Here is a 15562-nt window from a genome sequence, read left to right on the forward strand (position 1 = left end):
TTTTGCCTCCTTAAAAGAAAGAAGCCAAATTTTTGGTATTGTTTGTTACTTTTCAATTCATGTCAGTTGGCTGTTAAAAAGCTAAAAAGTTAACTTTTAAGAATATAGACTGTGGGTATACTAATCACCTTTTGATGTTATCTGAATACCATTTTCTCTATGTACTTTACCTGTCATGAGGCAATGGTGTGTAAAATCACTTGACTACTGCTTCAAGTGTTAAATCATGTTGTTGAGACTAGGCTTAGGTTAATAGCTTTGTGATAGGTTTATAGCCACATTTCCCTTTCCTAAACTAGTTACAGAGATGACATATAATTGTGTATGGTGCTTCACATTTTACAGAGTACTTTTACATACAAACGGTATTTAATCATGCAGTCCCCACAAAGGCAGGTACTTTTAGACCTGTTTCACAGATGAGTTGTATGTATAATTTAGATTATGTGATTTCATCAACCTCTTATTGCTGATAAATAGTGGTTTCATTTGGAACCCAGAGGTCATGAATGCAGAATGGTGTGTTCTTTTCTTGCTATCTCAGCTGTTTCACGTGGCAGGTACTATAAAAACACTGCTCAGTTTCCATTATTTCATTAACCAATTCTGTTTTCCGTGGCGTTTATCTCTACCTGCACTATCCAATATGGTAGCCTCTAGACATATGGCTATTTAAATTTAATTAAAATTTAAAATGCAGCTCAGTTGCAGTACCACGTTTCAAGTGCTTATTTGCCACCTCTGGTTAGTGGCTACCATTTTGGATGGTGAAGTTATAAAAATTACCATCATTAACAGAGATTTCTATCAGACAGTGATGGTATGGACATTTGGCATTTATCAATCTCAAGAATATTGAGATGCATTTTTGAGCTATAAGTATTTTTGATTTGTATAGCATGAAAAGGAAACCTAGAAAAAGTTGTTATTGGAGCAAATTAAAGAAAATTTTACCTAGAAATAGGAATTCTTGGAATCTCCCTCAAATTGCCTTTGGAATGTTAGCTTTCATGCCGTTCTTTGATTTGAACTAGCAGATCACTTTCCAAGCATTTTATACAAGTTGGTGAGATTGGTAGTAAGGAATGGCAGAAAGAGCTCAGGAAAGAGAATCACACAATCTAGGTTCTAGGCCTAGTTCTGCTATCAACTAGTTTTGGAATATGGCTTAAGTCATTTAATAATTTGTTAAGAATGAGGCACTTACACCAGATGCTATTGATTTTATAATTCTGTGATCCGAAAATTGATTAGAGTTGGAAATTCTACGTTGTTCGGAATATTGACAATTCAAGGCTGAAGAAAACAGCTAAGTATTTGTTTTCAAACTATGTAATGCATTTTAGAGGACATTCGCCTCCCACCAGTCTGTAGGATTTTTTTTTTTTTTTTTTATTCGGCATGCGGGCCTCTCACCGCTGTGGCCTCTCCCACCGTGGAGCACAGGCTCCAGACGCGCAGGCCCAGCGGCCATAGCCCACGGGCCCAGCCGCTCCATGGCACGTGGGATCTTCCCGGACCGGGGCACGAACACACGTCCCCTGCATCGGCAGGCGGACCCTCAACTACTGCGCCACCAGGGAAGTCCTGTAGGGTTTTTTAATGTGAGTTTTATGATAAGTTTCTTAAGTGTGGGTTTATGAAATTTTCCCAAGTGAGAACGTGAAGCTCGTATTGCAGTAGGTGTTGATGAACTGATTAGAGAAAATTAGTGTCTGCCAAAGAACTCTTTGCCCCCAACAGAGTTAAGATATGTATGCACTGTCTCTACTGTTTTTTTTTTCTTTTAATTAATTAATTATTTTGGCTGCATTGGGTCTTCGTTGCTGCACACCGGCTTTCTCTAGTTGGGGCGAGTGGGGGCTGCTCCTCATTGCGGTGCGTGAGCTTCTCATTGCAGTGGCTTCTCTTGTTGCAGAGCACAGGCTCTAGGTGCGCGGGCTTCAGTAGTTGTGGCTCGTGGGCTCTAGAGCGCAGGCTCAGTAGTTGTGGCACACCAGCTTAGTTGCTCCGTGGCATGTGGGATCTTCCCGGACCAGGGCCCGAACCTGTGCCCCCAGGCAGATTCTTAACCACTGTGCCACCAAGGAATTCCTCTACTGTTTTTATTTACAAAAAGTGGAGAGCTTAATGAGGGAGATCAGAGGACTATGAACATGCTTACTTTGATAGGGTAGGTGATAGTTTGTTTTTTTTTTTTTGTTTTTTTTTTAGTGATAGTTCGTTGATTCTCTGTCTACTACTTATTTCCAGGAGGAGGTTACCCTGTAGTCTTATATAAGTAGCAGATGTGGAATTTGAAGTTTTAGATCTCCATCTTGTGTCATTAAGGTGCATTATGAATAATTACAGGGCAAAATTTTCATCTTATGTTAAAATGCTGAAGGCACGCAATTATGCATATGTCCTTTGTATTTAAATATAACACTGCAGATAATGTATGTGCAGTCTAAGTACCAGTTCAGGTTTATGGTTGCCCCTCTGAGGAATAATGTGTTCTGAATTCCAAAGAACACATTCATAAATGTTCTTCTAGTTTATACAGTAATCTTAAACTCTCTCTTTGTGACATACCTTCCCATTCCCAGGTGGAACACCATGCGTGGAAGTTCAAAATCTGGGAATTTGAAAAGTGCAAGGCTTTTAATTCAGCTAGAAAGAGTAGTGCAAATTGCTTAATTTGTCTGGTACTCAATGCTTGGCAGTGTCCATTGCCGTTATAACATATATTTGAAGAAAAATTGGCAGTTAGTCTAATACTTTTTGTAGCTTTTTGATTATGTAACACTATTTTTTAAATGGATTTTAATAAAAGTTTACTGTTGTGACAGTGGTGGCTTGTTTTTCTGTTTTGTTTTTTAAATAGGCTAGAAAGGAAGATTAAACTTTATCATCAGTTTTAGATAAACTAGTTCTCTCATTATTAAAAATGATTTCTAATTTGAGTGTATCACTTTTAATTTGTAAAAATGTAACTGATCTCTTAAGTGATAGCTTTTGATGAATTCTGGGTCCTAAATTTGACAGAACTATAGTCAGAAGTGGTATATTAACTTTCTAAAGCAAATTTTATTGAAAGAAGGAATTATGTAAAAATTTTAATGGCATTAAATATTATGTTCTGTTGTGAGAGGGAAGTTCTGTATAAATTTTCAAAGTCTTAATTGAAATCCTGTCTTGTGGATTACCCCAGTTTTTTTCCAGAGTAAATGAATATACAGGAGGATGTGTAAATTTATTTAGGCAAATTCCAGTGAGTATTAATTTTACCATTGTTGACTATTACTTAACTTTCACCCTCTATAGTGTGCAAGATATTTTGTGAAATATTGGAAACATTAAGTTGCTAGTCTCAGATATGTCCTCCTGCTATGTTTTTTTAGAAGTAAACCTCTCTAGAAGTGATTTCCAATGGTTACCGTTTAGGAAAAGCTAATATGAATGTTAGTAGTTTATGGCTTAGTGCCTAGGAGGTACAAAATGAATCCTTGAGGAATGAAGTATGAAATCCAGGTAGCTCATTTATTACACATGTGCCAGCTCTTAGGAGATAGCTTTCCTCTTCTGCACTTACCTAGAATGGCTTACATAATGTTACCATTTACAGTAGTTAACTGGTATATTTGATTGGAAGTTAAAGCCTGTTAAATCACAGATTGCAGAGTGTACCTGTCATTAAGCTATAACTTCTTTAACCATGTTAAAGTTCTAGAGCCAGAACCCTGAGGTGGAATCCTCATTCTGCCACTGTTTGTATATAGCCCTGGGCCAATTACTTATATTCTCTGCCTCAGTTTCACGTCTGCTAAAAGGAGATAATAGTACCTACATTATTGAGTTGTGAAAATTAAATAAGTTCATAATTCATTTATATAAAGCTCATAGAATAAGTGTTTTAAAATGTCAGCTATTATTATTTTTACAATCCCCAAGTGGCTGGATAACGAAAGCTGCACTTTAGGCTTCATTTTATCCTGTAAATTCAGGAGTCATTACAGAAAAAAAGAAGTGAGTTTCCTAGTGATAAGTTCTGAAACTTTTTCCTTCCTTCTTGTTTTCATTGCTTTCCCAGAGGGGTTAAGCTGAATTAACAAGACTGATTTTAAAAATTATTGTCAGTTTTTTTAAAATCAAGGAAAAACACCGTAGTTTTTTCATTTATTTACATAAGCATTTCCATGAAGTGTTTGCAATATAAACACTGTGGTATTGTGTTAATGCATGAGAACCAAAAAGTGGAACTGGCTAATCTGTTCTCACTTGATAAGCTGAATGAAGCAGAAAATAAATGGCACAAATGAATGAAACAATAAATTAAAATTCAGATTACCATATAGGGATGGTAGATAAACAAGCAAACATTGGGATACAGGAGTTTTACTCTTCTATATAGCTGGTGTTAAGACTGGTTGAACATTGTAATATTTGCATATATAATACCTTTGTGGTATAAATTGAATTATTACATTTACAACGTGACTACTATAAAACTTAAAAATTACCTGGTAATTATATGACTAAATTAAGTACTATAACTTGATAGGTATAGAAATATTTTTGTAAAATATACTCTTAATTATGATTTTATTTCTAAGTAATTTACTAATTTAGACTTTACATATAAAATTAAATTGAAATTTAACGTCTCTTTTTCATTAGCCAAAATATTGTGGGACCATACTGTAATTTGTTACTGAGTGTAATTCTGTGTGAGACAACTCTGTTTTCAAAGGTATTTGGTTTGAATGGTTTACAGATTTAATAGTAATAATAGCTTACATATATTAAGACTGTAAAGCAGTTTCATTTCTGTTAATTTATTTGATATTCGCAACAACTGTTTTACTGATGATGAATCTGAGGTCAGAGAAACTGAGAGTTTTGTTTATGGTCATTTCAAGCAAGTGGCAGATCAAACATTGGAATTCAGGTTTCTTGCTTTAAATCTATTGTTTTCTACCACACCAATCAGCTACTTACCTTTCTTCTGTATTAGGGAAGAAAAATTACTCTCTTTTGCTTTGTTCATTGCTGCTGCTGTTGATGTAGGGATATTTAGTGTTGGTGAAGGAGCTGCCTAAATTTAAAGCTTTCTGAAAAAAAAAGTTCATGAGGCTTTTGCTTCATAAAAATAATTTGAGGTAGCTTTATTCTACCATAAGAAAATAGAACATTGGAACATTTTTACCACTCGTAAAGCGTAATTAAGGGCTTGCTATTTTATAAAGTCCCAGCTGAAGTATTATCAGAATATACTGATGTCCTAGTAGTTGACTCATCTACTCAAATACATAGGAGAATTTATGAATCTTTGTAATTAACGCTTGTTAAATTTAGCCATCTTGTTCATTTCTGTTGACTTATAGGCTTCAGAGATGTGTTGAATCACAGGAAATTAGACTTATTTATAGGGTAATTTGAGATACTTATGAAATTTCTTACTAAATAACTCAGTTATTGTTTTCTAGTATTTTGCTTTGAAACAACTTCAGTATCTGTTTATAAGGGCTTCCTTGTAGGAAAAAAAGAATTTCAAATTGGTAAAACATTTATGTTGACAATTATTGGAATGTTCTACAGTGATTTTAAAGAAAAATTATAGCAGCAATCCTCAGGACCCGTTATGCTGTTAAAAATTATTGAGAACCCAGAAAAGTTTTTGTTTTTGTGGGCTGTATCTGTTACTATTTACTGTGTTAGAAATTAAAACTAGCAACATTGAAAAACGTATAATAATATGTTTTTAAAACGTACAAAAACACTATAATAATTTTGAAATATGTTTATTCCACATAGTTAATTTCCTTGCCTCTGAGAAGACCAGAATTTACTAACGTGGTTTATTTAGGCATTTAAACCATTAGTATTTTGTAGTTCTTGCTTAATATCCAACCCTAATTTTGAATATTGATGTTGTTGGCACACAAAAATCAAGCTCTTTTGTTCTGAGACCTCAAAATAAGACAAAGTATTTTTACTTAGTATTTCCTAAGTATGTTAGTATCTGTAGATTTTATTGTGAAACATCAGTAGGGGATAGAAATGACTGGCTTTCCTTTCTCTCTCTCTCTTTTTTTTTTTTGACCACACTGTGCGGGATCTTAGTTCCCTGACCAGGGATTGAACTTGGCTCCCAGCAGTGAAAGCGCAGAGTCCTAACCACTGGACCACCAGAGAATTTCCACCTTTCTCTTTTTTAAGGCAAACATAGATTAGGCTTCAGAAAGAGTATAGCACAACTCGTTATGACATTAGATTCAGCCTTGGTTTTGACAAGTAGGCAGAAGTATTACCATAAAATAGCTTTATTTAGTTTTATATATATATATATATACATATATATATATATATATATATATATATAAAACAAAGGATAGACTTTGCAATGCAGAACTGGGAAAAAATACATTTATATTATTTTTTATAGGTATTCAAATTGTATTATTGTCCCAGAAGTTTCTTTCATTTCGAAGCTACTTGATTCTATTTCAGACCTAGCCTATGTTGTTAACCTATTTCTACTTCTGTATAAACTAAAAACAATAGCTGCCAACATTTCTGGAGGGCTTACTATGTTCCAGTCACTATTCCAAGTGCTTTATGTGTTTTAACTCATTTAGTCCAACAACCCTATGAAGTAGCTACCAATAGCTTCTTTTTTTTTTATAGATGAGGCACAGAGAGGTAAGTAACTTGCCCAAGGTTTATCAGCCATGGAGTTGGAATTCAAATTCAGGCAATCTGTTTCTAGAAACTACGCTTTTAACCAACCACTAAGCTGTATTGCCTCAGCTAAGTAAACCGACCAAACTAATATCCACAGTGATAAAACAGACAAAATAGATAGTGATCATTTAATTAAGATAATTCTTGAAATTACATGCTTACATTTTCCTTAGGAATTAAAAAATTATAAATGAATTTTTAAATTATAAAAGTAATATATGTTTATGGGAAAAATTCCAACAGTACATAAAATTTCTAAAATCTTTTGTCCATTTCTATTTCATTTATTAAATAGACTATTTTTAGAACAGTTTTAGATTTGCAGTAACATTGAGAAAATAGTACAGAGAGTTCCCATATACTCCTACACCCAGTTTCCTCTATTTGTTAACATCTTACATTAGTATGGTACATCTGTTAGAGTTAATGAACCAATATTTGATAATAATGATATATTATTATTAATTAAAGCCCATAGTTTATTCAGATTTCCATAAATTGTTTCTAATGTCCTTTTTCCCTTACAGAATTGTATCATATTACATTTAATTGTCGTGTCTCCTTAAGCTCTCCTTAGTTATGACAGTTTCTCAAACTTTCCTTATTTTTGATGACCTTGACAGTTTTAAGGAGTACTGGTCAGGTATTCTGTAGGATGTGCCTTTATTTTTTTTTTTCGGCTGCCTTGGGTTTTCGTTGTTGCGCGCGGCCTTTAGTTGTGACGAGCAGGGGCTACTCTTCGTCGTGGTGCAGTGGCTTCTCTTGTTGCAGAGCGCGGGCTCAGTAGTTGTGGTGCCCGGACTTAGTTGCTCCACGGCATGTGACCACAGCATGTGAGATCTTCCCAGACCAGGGCTTGAACCCATGTCCCCTGCATTGGCAGGTGGATTCTTAACCACTGTGCCACCAGGGAAGTCCCGGATGCGCCTTGATTAGAATTTGTCTGATGTTTTTCTCATGATTAGACTGGTGTTATGGGATACTGAGAAGAAGCTAACAGATGTAAAATGACATATTTCTTATGTCATTATCAAGAGTACATGATTTATCACTGTTAATGGTGACCTTGATCACCTGTCATAAGAAGTAGTTGTCAAGTTTGTTTAGTTTAATCTTTTCGTCCCCCTTTCCATGTTGTACTCTTTGGAAGGAAGTCACTGTGCACATGCTTCACCTCCTTGAGGACAAAATATCTATATAAATTATTAGGAATTCTTTTATACAAGAGAGTTGTCTCTTTCCTTCCATTTATTAATTTATTCAGACATTTATTTGTATCAATATGGACTCATGGATATTTACTTTATACTTTGAGTTATAATCCAGTGCTACTTTTTAAATTTATTGCTCACATTTTTCCACCTTTGGCCATTGGGAGGTCTTTCAGTTGGTTCCTGTGCACCCTTGGCATACCCTCTTCAATGTGAGGGTTTTTTTTTTTTTAAGCTCTTACTTTCTGGCATTACAAGATGCTCCTAACTCATCTTGTGTATTTTCTGACACAGTCCTAGAACCAGCCATTTCTCTAAGGAGCCCTGGTTCCTTTTATTGGAGAATGGTATTAGAAGCCAAGATCAGGGTGCTAGGTATGTTTGTTGCCACTGGGGCATCATTTCTTTTAGGCCCTTTCACCTGATGAAGAAAAGAAATATATGTATGTGTACTAACCTGTATATATACACACATCTATAAATATTTCTAGCCACCTATATCTATGATAAACTAAATACGAATTCTTACAGAAGTATCCAACTCTAATCTATCACCACATGGATCATTATAGCCTCCTCTCCCTGCTTATTTGTAAATTTCCATTCCAACAGTGAGATTCCTGGCTCCCACCATCCACCATCCGGTTACCTAGTTATTCACTTCCAGGATACATGTATAACAATATCAACATTTTTAACCTGAATCGTCATTGAAAACACTTTATCAACTAGAGTACAGTGCTTATGTGCATTTCCTTTGCCTTTAATCTTATAGACTCCAGTCACTTCCAAAGCTGCTTAAGCCAGCACCTAATTGCCTGTGTTTCTTTTTCTATTATTAAAGTTTTTGGATGAATGAGTTGGATTTTTTCCTGAAGGCACTCTATTCTCTCTCCTTCCATCACTACCTGAACTATTCTTTCTTTACCCCTTCCTGGGATACTCTTTGCCCTAATATACCCAGCTCCCCACCTTGCGCTCACCTTGCCTGCTTCTCTTATACTACTTATTTCTCTCTCTTGATAATGCTGTTAATGAATGGAATATTTGATAGATGATAGAATTACTTGTTTTTGTTTTTTATCCTATAGACAATTTTTCTAGTGATTATCGTTTAAGATTTCTGGAAAAAATTGCATAATTATAAAACATTTGTTTTTTAATTTAAATCGGCATCTTACTCTTTTTTTTGATGTTGGGGGTAGGAGTTTTTATTAATTAATTAATTTATTTATTTTGCTGTGTTGGGTCTTCATTTCTGCGCGAGGGCCCTCTCTAGCTGCGGCAAGTGGGGGCCACCCTTCATCGCAGTGCGCGGGCCCCTCACTATCGCGGCCTCTCTTGTTGCGGAGCACAGGCTCCAGACGCGCAGGCTCAGCAGTAGTGGCCCACGGGCCTAGTTGCTCCGTGGCATGTGGGATCCCCCCAGACCAGGGCTCGAACCCGCGTCCCCTGCACTAGCAGGCGGACTCTCAACCACTGAGCCACCAGGGAAGCCCTAAAACACTCTTTTAAGAAATGTTTTTGATTGTTTTTTAAGCTCTTTCAATAGGGAGACAGTATTAAGAGCTTAGCTTCTAGAATTATACTCTCTGGGTTCAAATTCTGACTTGGTAAACTTAGGTTTGCCTCAGTTTTCTCATCTGTACGATGGAGATTTAAAAAATCATCTACTTAATAGAAATGATGTGAAAATTAAATGAGATAATAGGTTTTAAGTGCTTTTAACAGTGCCTGGTACATAGGAAGCACTTAATAAATGTGCCATTGTTAAACACTAGTGCTATGTGTAAGGTTATAGAAGTGAACATTACATCAGAGTATTCTATTTCAGGTGGTTGTCTTTTCAGACTTTTGAGGATTACTTCAGGGTTTTTTAAAAAATTATTCTTTGTTTTTGGCTGTGTCGGGTCTTTGTTGCGGCACGTGGGCTCTTCATTGTGGCGTGCGGGCTCTTCGTTGCAGCGTGTGGGCTTCTCTCTAGTTGTGGCACACGGGCTCAGTAGTTGTGGCATGCGGGCTCAGTAGTTGTGGCGTGTGGGCTTAGTTGCCCCACGGCATGTGGGTATCTTAGTTCCCCGACCAGGAGTTGAACTCACGTCCCCTGTGTTGGGAGGCGGATTCTTTACCACTGGACCACTGGGGAAGTCCCTACTTCAGGGGTTTTACAGGTTAGGATGACTATACTTTCTGGTTTGCCTGGGATGGTGATCCCAGGGATATGCCTGTTTGCTGGCATGATTATGAGTAGTACCCACCTTTTCTCTTGCTAGAGTATTTTGGTTTGGAAGATAAGTTATATGGTCACCTTATTTCCAGGGGTTATAAAACGTTGTCTGTGTCCCTCTGACCAGGGCTGCTGTAAAATGGGTAGAGCAGACTAGGGCTAGGCAGGTAGGGACTGGGAAAGAAGCACACCTAAGAGAGCAGTACTGCTCTGTTTCAGCTGCTTGTGGCCAAGGTGGATGTGGGCCTGGTATAACCAGATTTTGATTTTTCAAGAGTAGGCATAAATCTGGAGCTTTTGTAATGATCCCCCAATTTTTCATCATTGGCAATTATTTCAATTTTTCTAAAAAGTACAGAATTTCATTGAACCATATAAAGATCTATGCATTTTATTGTATGTAAATTATATCACAGTTTTAAAGATGTGCAGGTCAGGTGGTGGCCCTTATATATATGCCTGTGAGTTGCTCATTTCTAATATCTTAATGCAAAGAGTCAATTCTTACATAGAAACTTAACATGTAAGTGCTATTTAATATTAGTTAATATATCAGGCATTATAGGGCTTTAACTCTGTTACCATATATATTAAAAAGTATATTATAGTAAAAACTGTAAGACAGGAAAAACTTGTAAAGTTGCCCCAAGGGAAATCTGGAGAGCACATTTAGACTGAGAAAACTGAAAAAGGTGTGCTAAGTTGACCATGACTGTGAGTGACTTTGAAATCTTTAATGAATTAAAATGATTATGGATTTTTGAAGGCTAAATAAATTGCATATAATTGCAGTAGTGAAAATAAAAGTGAACATACAGTAGGCAAAAGTTGTGGAGCCTCTGCTTCTACCTGAAACGTGCTTCAAAATGGTTGATTTAACAAATTAAAAAAATTTTTTTTTTCTTAAGACTGTTTTAAAGAAGTCATTCATATACGTCTGGACGAACTTCTTCGTGTTTTAAAGTCTGTAATGAATAAACATCAGAACCTCAATTCTGTTGACCTTCAAAATGCTGCAGAAATGCTTGCTGCAAAAGTGAAAGGTAAGAAAGATAATATTAACAGTGGGTTGGCATGGGCAAAAAGGATCCAGGTGATACATTTTCGTTTATAATGGTTATAGAACCATCTCTCTTGGCATCTATATGATGTGTATCAGTAGGAGTTATATACACTTTGGTATTTAAATATCCCCACTGAGTCACACCTAAAATTCTCTTTCTTTTAAAAATTAAAACTTTATTTGGCAGGAAACACTCTAAAAATGCTAACTGAAATGAACTGAACAACTGTGGTTTACAATTTTTGAGTTTTTGAAAGAATGTATGCTCTTTTGAAGTAGGTTATTAGGGTACAAAAAGTCTTTGTTATCTGAGGACAGTTGGTGCTGGAGAATGGCCATTTGTAGTTAGTCCACTTAAAGGAGGGAAACAAATGGAGGAAAAGAAGATTTAATTGGGACCTTATTTTCAAATGTGGAAAAATGAAACTAAAATTGGAAAATAAGTTTATCATATATGTGTATGTATATGTGTGTATATATATATGTGTGTGTATATATATTACATGTGCTAAAAGAAGTAAGAATTGGGACATTTTCCTTTGAAGAAATGATTTGCCACCAAAAATTGTTAGAATCTGTTATCCTAGGCTGCATTATATAAAGATTGAGGGTGAAGATTATATAAAGATTGAGAAGAATGTGACTGGAACCAGGGAGTTCAGTTAGGAGATTGTTAGAAATAATGGGTAGATGAGGGTTAATAGTCTGATTTAAGGCAGAAGCTGGGGTGTGGTAGTGGTGGAATGTGCTTGTCACAGGAGAGGGGATGGCTGTTGAAGAAACATAGGACAGGTTGAATGTTAGGGATTAAGTTGAAGTTTGGAGTTGAGCACGTGGACTTGAGTGTTGTTGGTCTGTGGGTGGTGATGCAAGAGGATGACACCAACTCAGAGTGTACAAACTAAGTAAAGGACTGAGTGTGAGATCCCAGGGACAGAGGGAAGATAGAGGAACCTGAAAAACACTAAAGAAGTAGGGAGATGATCTGGAGAAAGATGTTATGGAATTTTAGAAGTGTCATATTCTAGGAAGTGATTGTCAGTGTTAAATGTCAATCTGATAGGTAATATGAATTAAAATGTTTAACAAAAGTGAGTCACCATGGGTTGAGTAAGGAAACAAAAGGCTTCTTTGGGCAAAGGGATTACCTGTCCTGAGTCTCAAAGGTCAGGTGGGCATTAACGGGGTTAGAGTGGGGATTGGCACTGTGATAAAGGGTGCTTGTGTGAGAACTCTGGATGTGAAGAACAGGATGTGATTAATGAACATACTCACATGTAGAGAGGGTAAAGGGCAAGTGTCAAGGGGATGAGTCAGGAAGAGAAAATAAAAACCTTGTCAATAAAATATAGTCCATATACTTAAGAACTGCCTTCCCTACTTTTTATGTAGATTAATCATGTTTGCATGGTTCTCTTTTTTCTGTATTTCAAGCACTGAAAAAAATGTAGATGGCTTCAAAATGGATAGCTTCTGTTGTGCCTCTTAAAAATGCTTAGTAACCAAATTTGTTTTAAAATAGATTGTTTGTAAGTGCAATTTAACTTAAGTTAGGGAAATTTGTGTCTGTAGATAGTAAAATTTCCATGCTTGGAAATAGCACCACAGTTCTTTCAATTGTTGTCAGTAGCTATTGTGTGCAGTCAGGATGTCCTGGGGAAGGAGTGTGTCTGTTGATGTCCACATTCCAGAAACAGACTTGAAGAAAGTGGCCTCTCAGCTGCCTTATAGATCTTTTTTTCTTTGAGGTAAAGCAATCTTTTGAGTATTATTTCCCTCTAAGACTGTCTTTACTCTTGGAATTATTGTTACGATTTTACTTTTTTGTTGGATGAAATTTTAAAACTTACTTTGTTGTTGGGGAACTTACTCTGTTTCAGTAGGACTCCAGTAGGACTTACTTTGGTGTAAGTTTAAGTTTTTAAATAAACCACCCCCCCATCTTATTGTTGAGGCCATGTAAAAATATCATTGATAACCCAAATGAAAAATATTCAGTAACCTGGAAAATTGATGTCAAATTGGAGCTTATTTAATTCTTTCATTGAATGGTAATTTTGTTTTCAAACCCTGGAAAGGCAAGGGGGAGGTAGAAACCATTCTTGAATGTCTATCTTGTGGCAATCTGAATGTTTTGGATACGCTGTCTACTTTCATGTTTTCAAAAAACTTACAAAGGTACATTTTTACTTCTATATTAAAGAGGAAAACTTAAAAACTATTGTATATTATGATCAGAAAGCTGTCAGGAATGTGATCATTTTGTCTTAACCTCCTAATTACATTTAAAAAACAGTGGTAACCTGACTTGCTTTGGACATCTTGCAACTGTCAGATGCATTTTGCAAACATACCAAACCATTAAAAAATAACATATACAGAGTGATAACTTTAGATCAGGGAGGTATAATCTTATTTGTGCTGCTGCAGGTTTGAATGCATGAAATCTATCCGCTTCCTATGCATAATAAGAATAAGTGCATTGGAATAAACTTGGAATCTTTTAACATCTCTTATTTTTTATTTTAAATGTAGAATTTACCTTTTAATAACTTTAAAAGAAGAATCCTTAGCTTTTCCCCATTCATTCTAATAGTGATTTGTATTTCCTGTGTCTCCTCTTGTTTCCAAGCAGGAAGTTCAGTCTTACAAAATATTTGCAATATGGTAAGAGAGATACAGCTTATTTGTGAAGTAGATGAAGGCATCGTAGCTCTCAGTAATTTATTGTGTACTTAGTATTTGTGTTTTCATCATTTAGAAGTATTCTGGTAAATCTTATTTGTAATATAATTTAAAAGGACCATTTTTAAGGTTTTTCATGATTTGTATTTTGCCCTATATTTAAAAATTGGAAACAAAAAAGAAAAATAAGCTTTAATTACGCATCCAAAATTGTAGATGTCTCATGTTTTCTTTCTGTTTTGAAGCTTAATTTTTTAATAGGCTATTCATTCACGTGATTCATAGTGCAAACGGTATAAAAGAGTATTCAAACAGTGAAGTGTCTTTCTACCTCAGACCTTAGCCACCATTCCTTTCCCTAGATAAGCAACAGCTATTACTGGTTTTTTGTGTATCTTTCCAGAGACATTATACACATATAGAAGCAAACACAGTATGTTCTCTTCTTTACACAAGGGTAGCATTCTGTTCCTTGCTCATTGTTCTGAGTTATCTGTATATAAAAAGTCTTCTTCTTTTGTTGTTATTTGTTTTGTTTTTTCAAAGCTGCATGATAATCCATTATACTGATGTACTATAATTAATTTAACCAGTTCACTACCAATAGATGTGTGGATTGTTTCCAGTTTTTTTTGGTTACAAACAGTGCTTCAATGAATAGCCCTGTATATTCCTAGGTGGGTAGTTACTGGAACAGAGCGCATGTGCATTTATATTTTGTATATTGCTAAACGCCCTCTGTAGAGGTTCTGTCCTTCTGATAGCCGTGCTGAAGAAGCTGATTTCCTACCCCTTTGCCAGCAAAGCTGGTTACCAAACTTTGTTATCCAATCTGATAGTAAAAACTGGTATCTCAGTATAGATTTGATTTACATTTGCCTCATTTTGAGTACAGTTGAGTATCTTTTAATATGTTGCAGAGTCATTTGCACATCCTTTTATGTGACTTGACTGTTTCTTTTTTTCTTGATAGTTGGTCTTTTTTTAGTATTGATTTATAGAAACTTCATATAAGTGAAATTAGCCCTTAATCTTTGATATAAGTTGCAGATTTTCTTTAGTTTGTTTTTTTATCTTTTGATTTGCTTATGGTATTTTGTTTTATTTTGCATTTCTATCTCAATCTTTTATGTGCCTTTTTTTTTTTTTTTTTTTTTTTGCGGTACGCGGGCCTCTCACTGTTGTGGCCTCTCCCGTTGCGGAGCACAGGCTCCGGACGCACAGGCTCAGCGGCCATGGCTCACGGGCCCAGCCGCTCCGCGGCACGTGGGATCTTCCCGGACCGGGGCACGAACTTGTGTCCCCTGCATCGGCAGGCGGACTCTCAACCACTGCGCCACCAGGGAAGCCTTTATGTACCTTTTGTATGCTTTCTGAGTATTAGGGAAGGATTTCCCTGCTTGGAGATTATAGTAGCATTCTCCACTGTTTTTTCTTCTAATGTTTTCATGGTGTTATTTATTAAATTTAAATCTTTGATACATTCTAGAGTATGTTTCTAGCTAATTTATTGAATAATTCATATTTTCCCCATCGGTTTGAGATGCGATCTTTATCATAAACACACTAAATTGTCACATATATTTATTTCTGGACCTTATTCTGTCCCCTTGATTTGTTTAGTTATGTGCCAGTACCATACTGTCTTCA

General features: G+C 35.8%; 1 protein-coding gene across 3 annotated transcripts in view; it reads left to right on the forward strand.

Annotated features, from left to right (window-relative positions):
* The window catches only part of ARHGAP29 (Rho GTPase activating protein 29), a 75763-nt gene that overhangs the window by 20257 nt on the left and 39944 nt on the right, over window positions 1–15562 (forward strand). For all 3 annotated transcript variants that reach the window (XM_082832410.1, XM_082832408.1, XM_082832409.1), the window contains one exon: window positions 11073–11207. In XM_082832410.1, the coding sequence (XP_082688536.1) occupies window positions 11073–11207 (135 nt within the window). The remainder of the gene's footprint in view (window positions 1–11072; window positions 11208–15562) is intronic.

Source organism: Leucopleurus acutus, assembly GCF_964270905.1.
Source record: "Leucopleurus acutus genome assembly, chromosome: 2".
Classification (NCBI taxonomy): domain Eukaryota; kingdom Metazoa; phylum Chordata; class Mammalia; order Artiodactyla; family Delphinidae; genus Leucopleurus; species Leucopleurus acutus.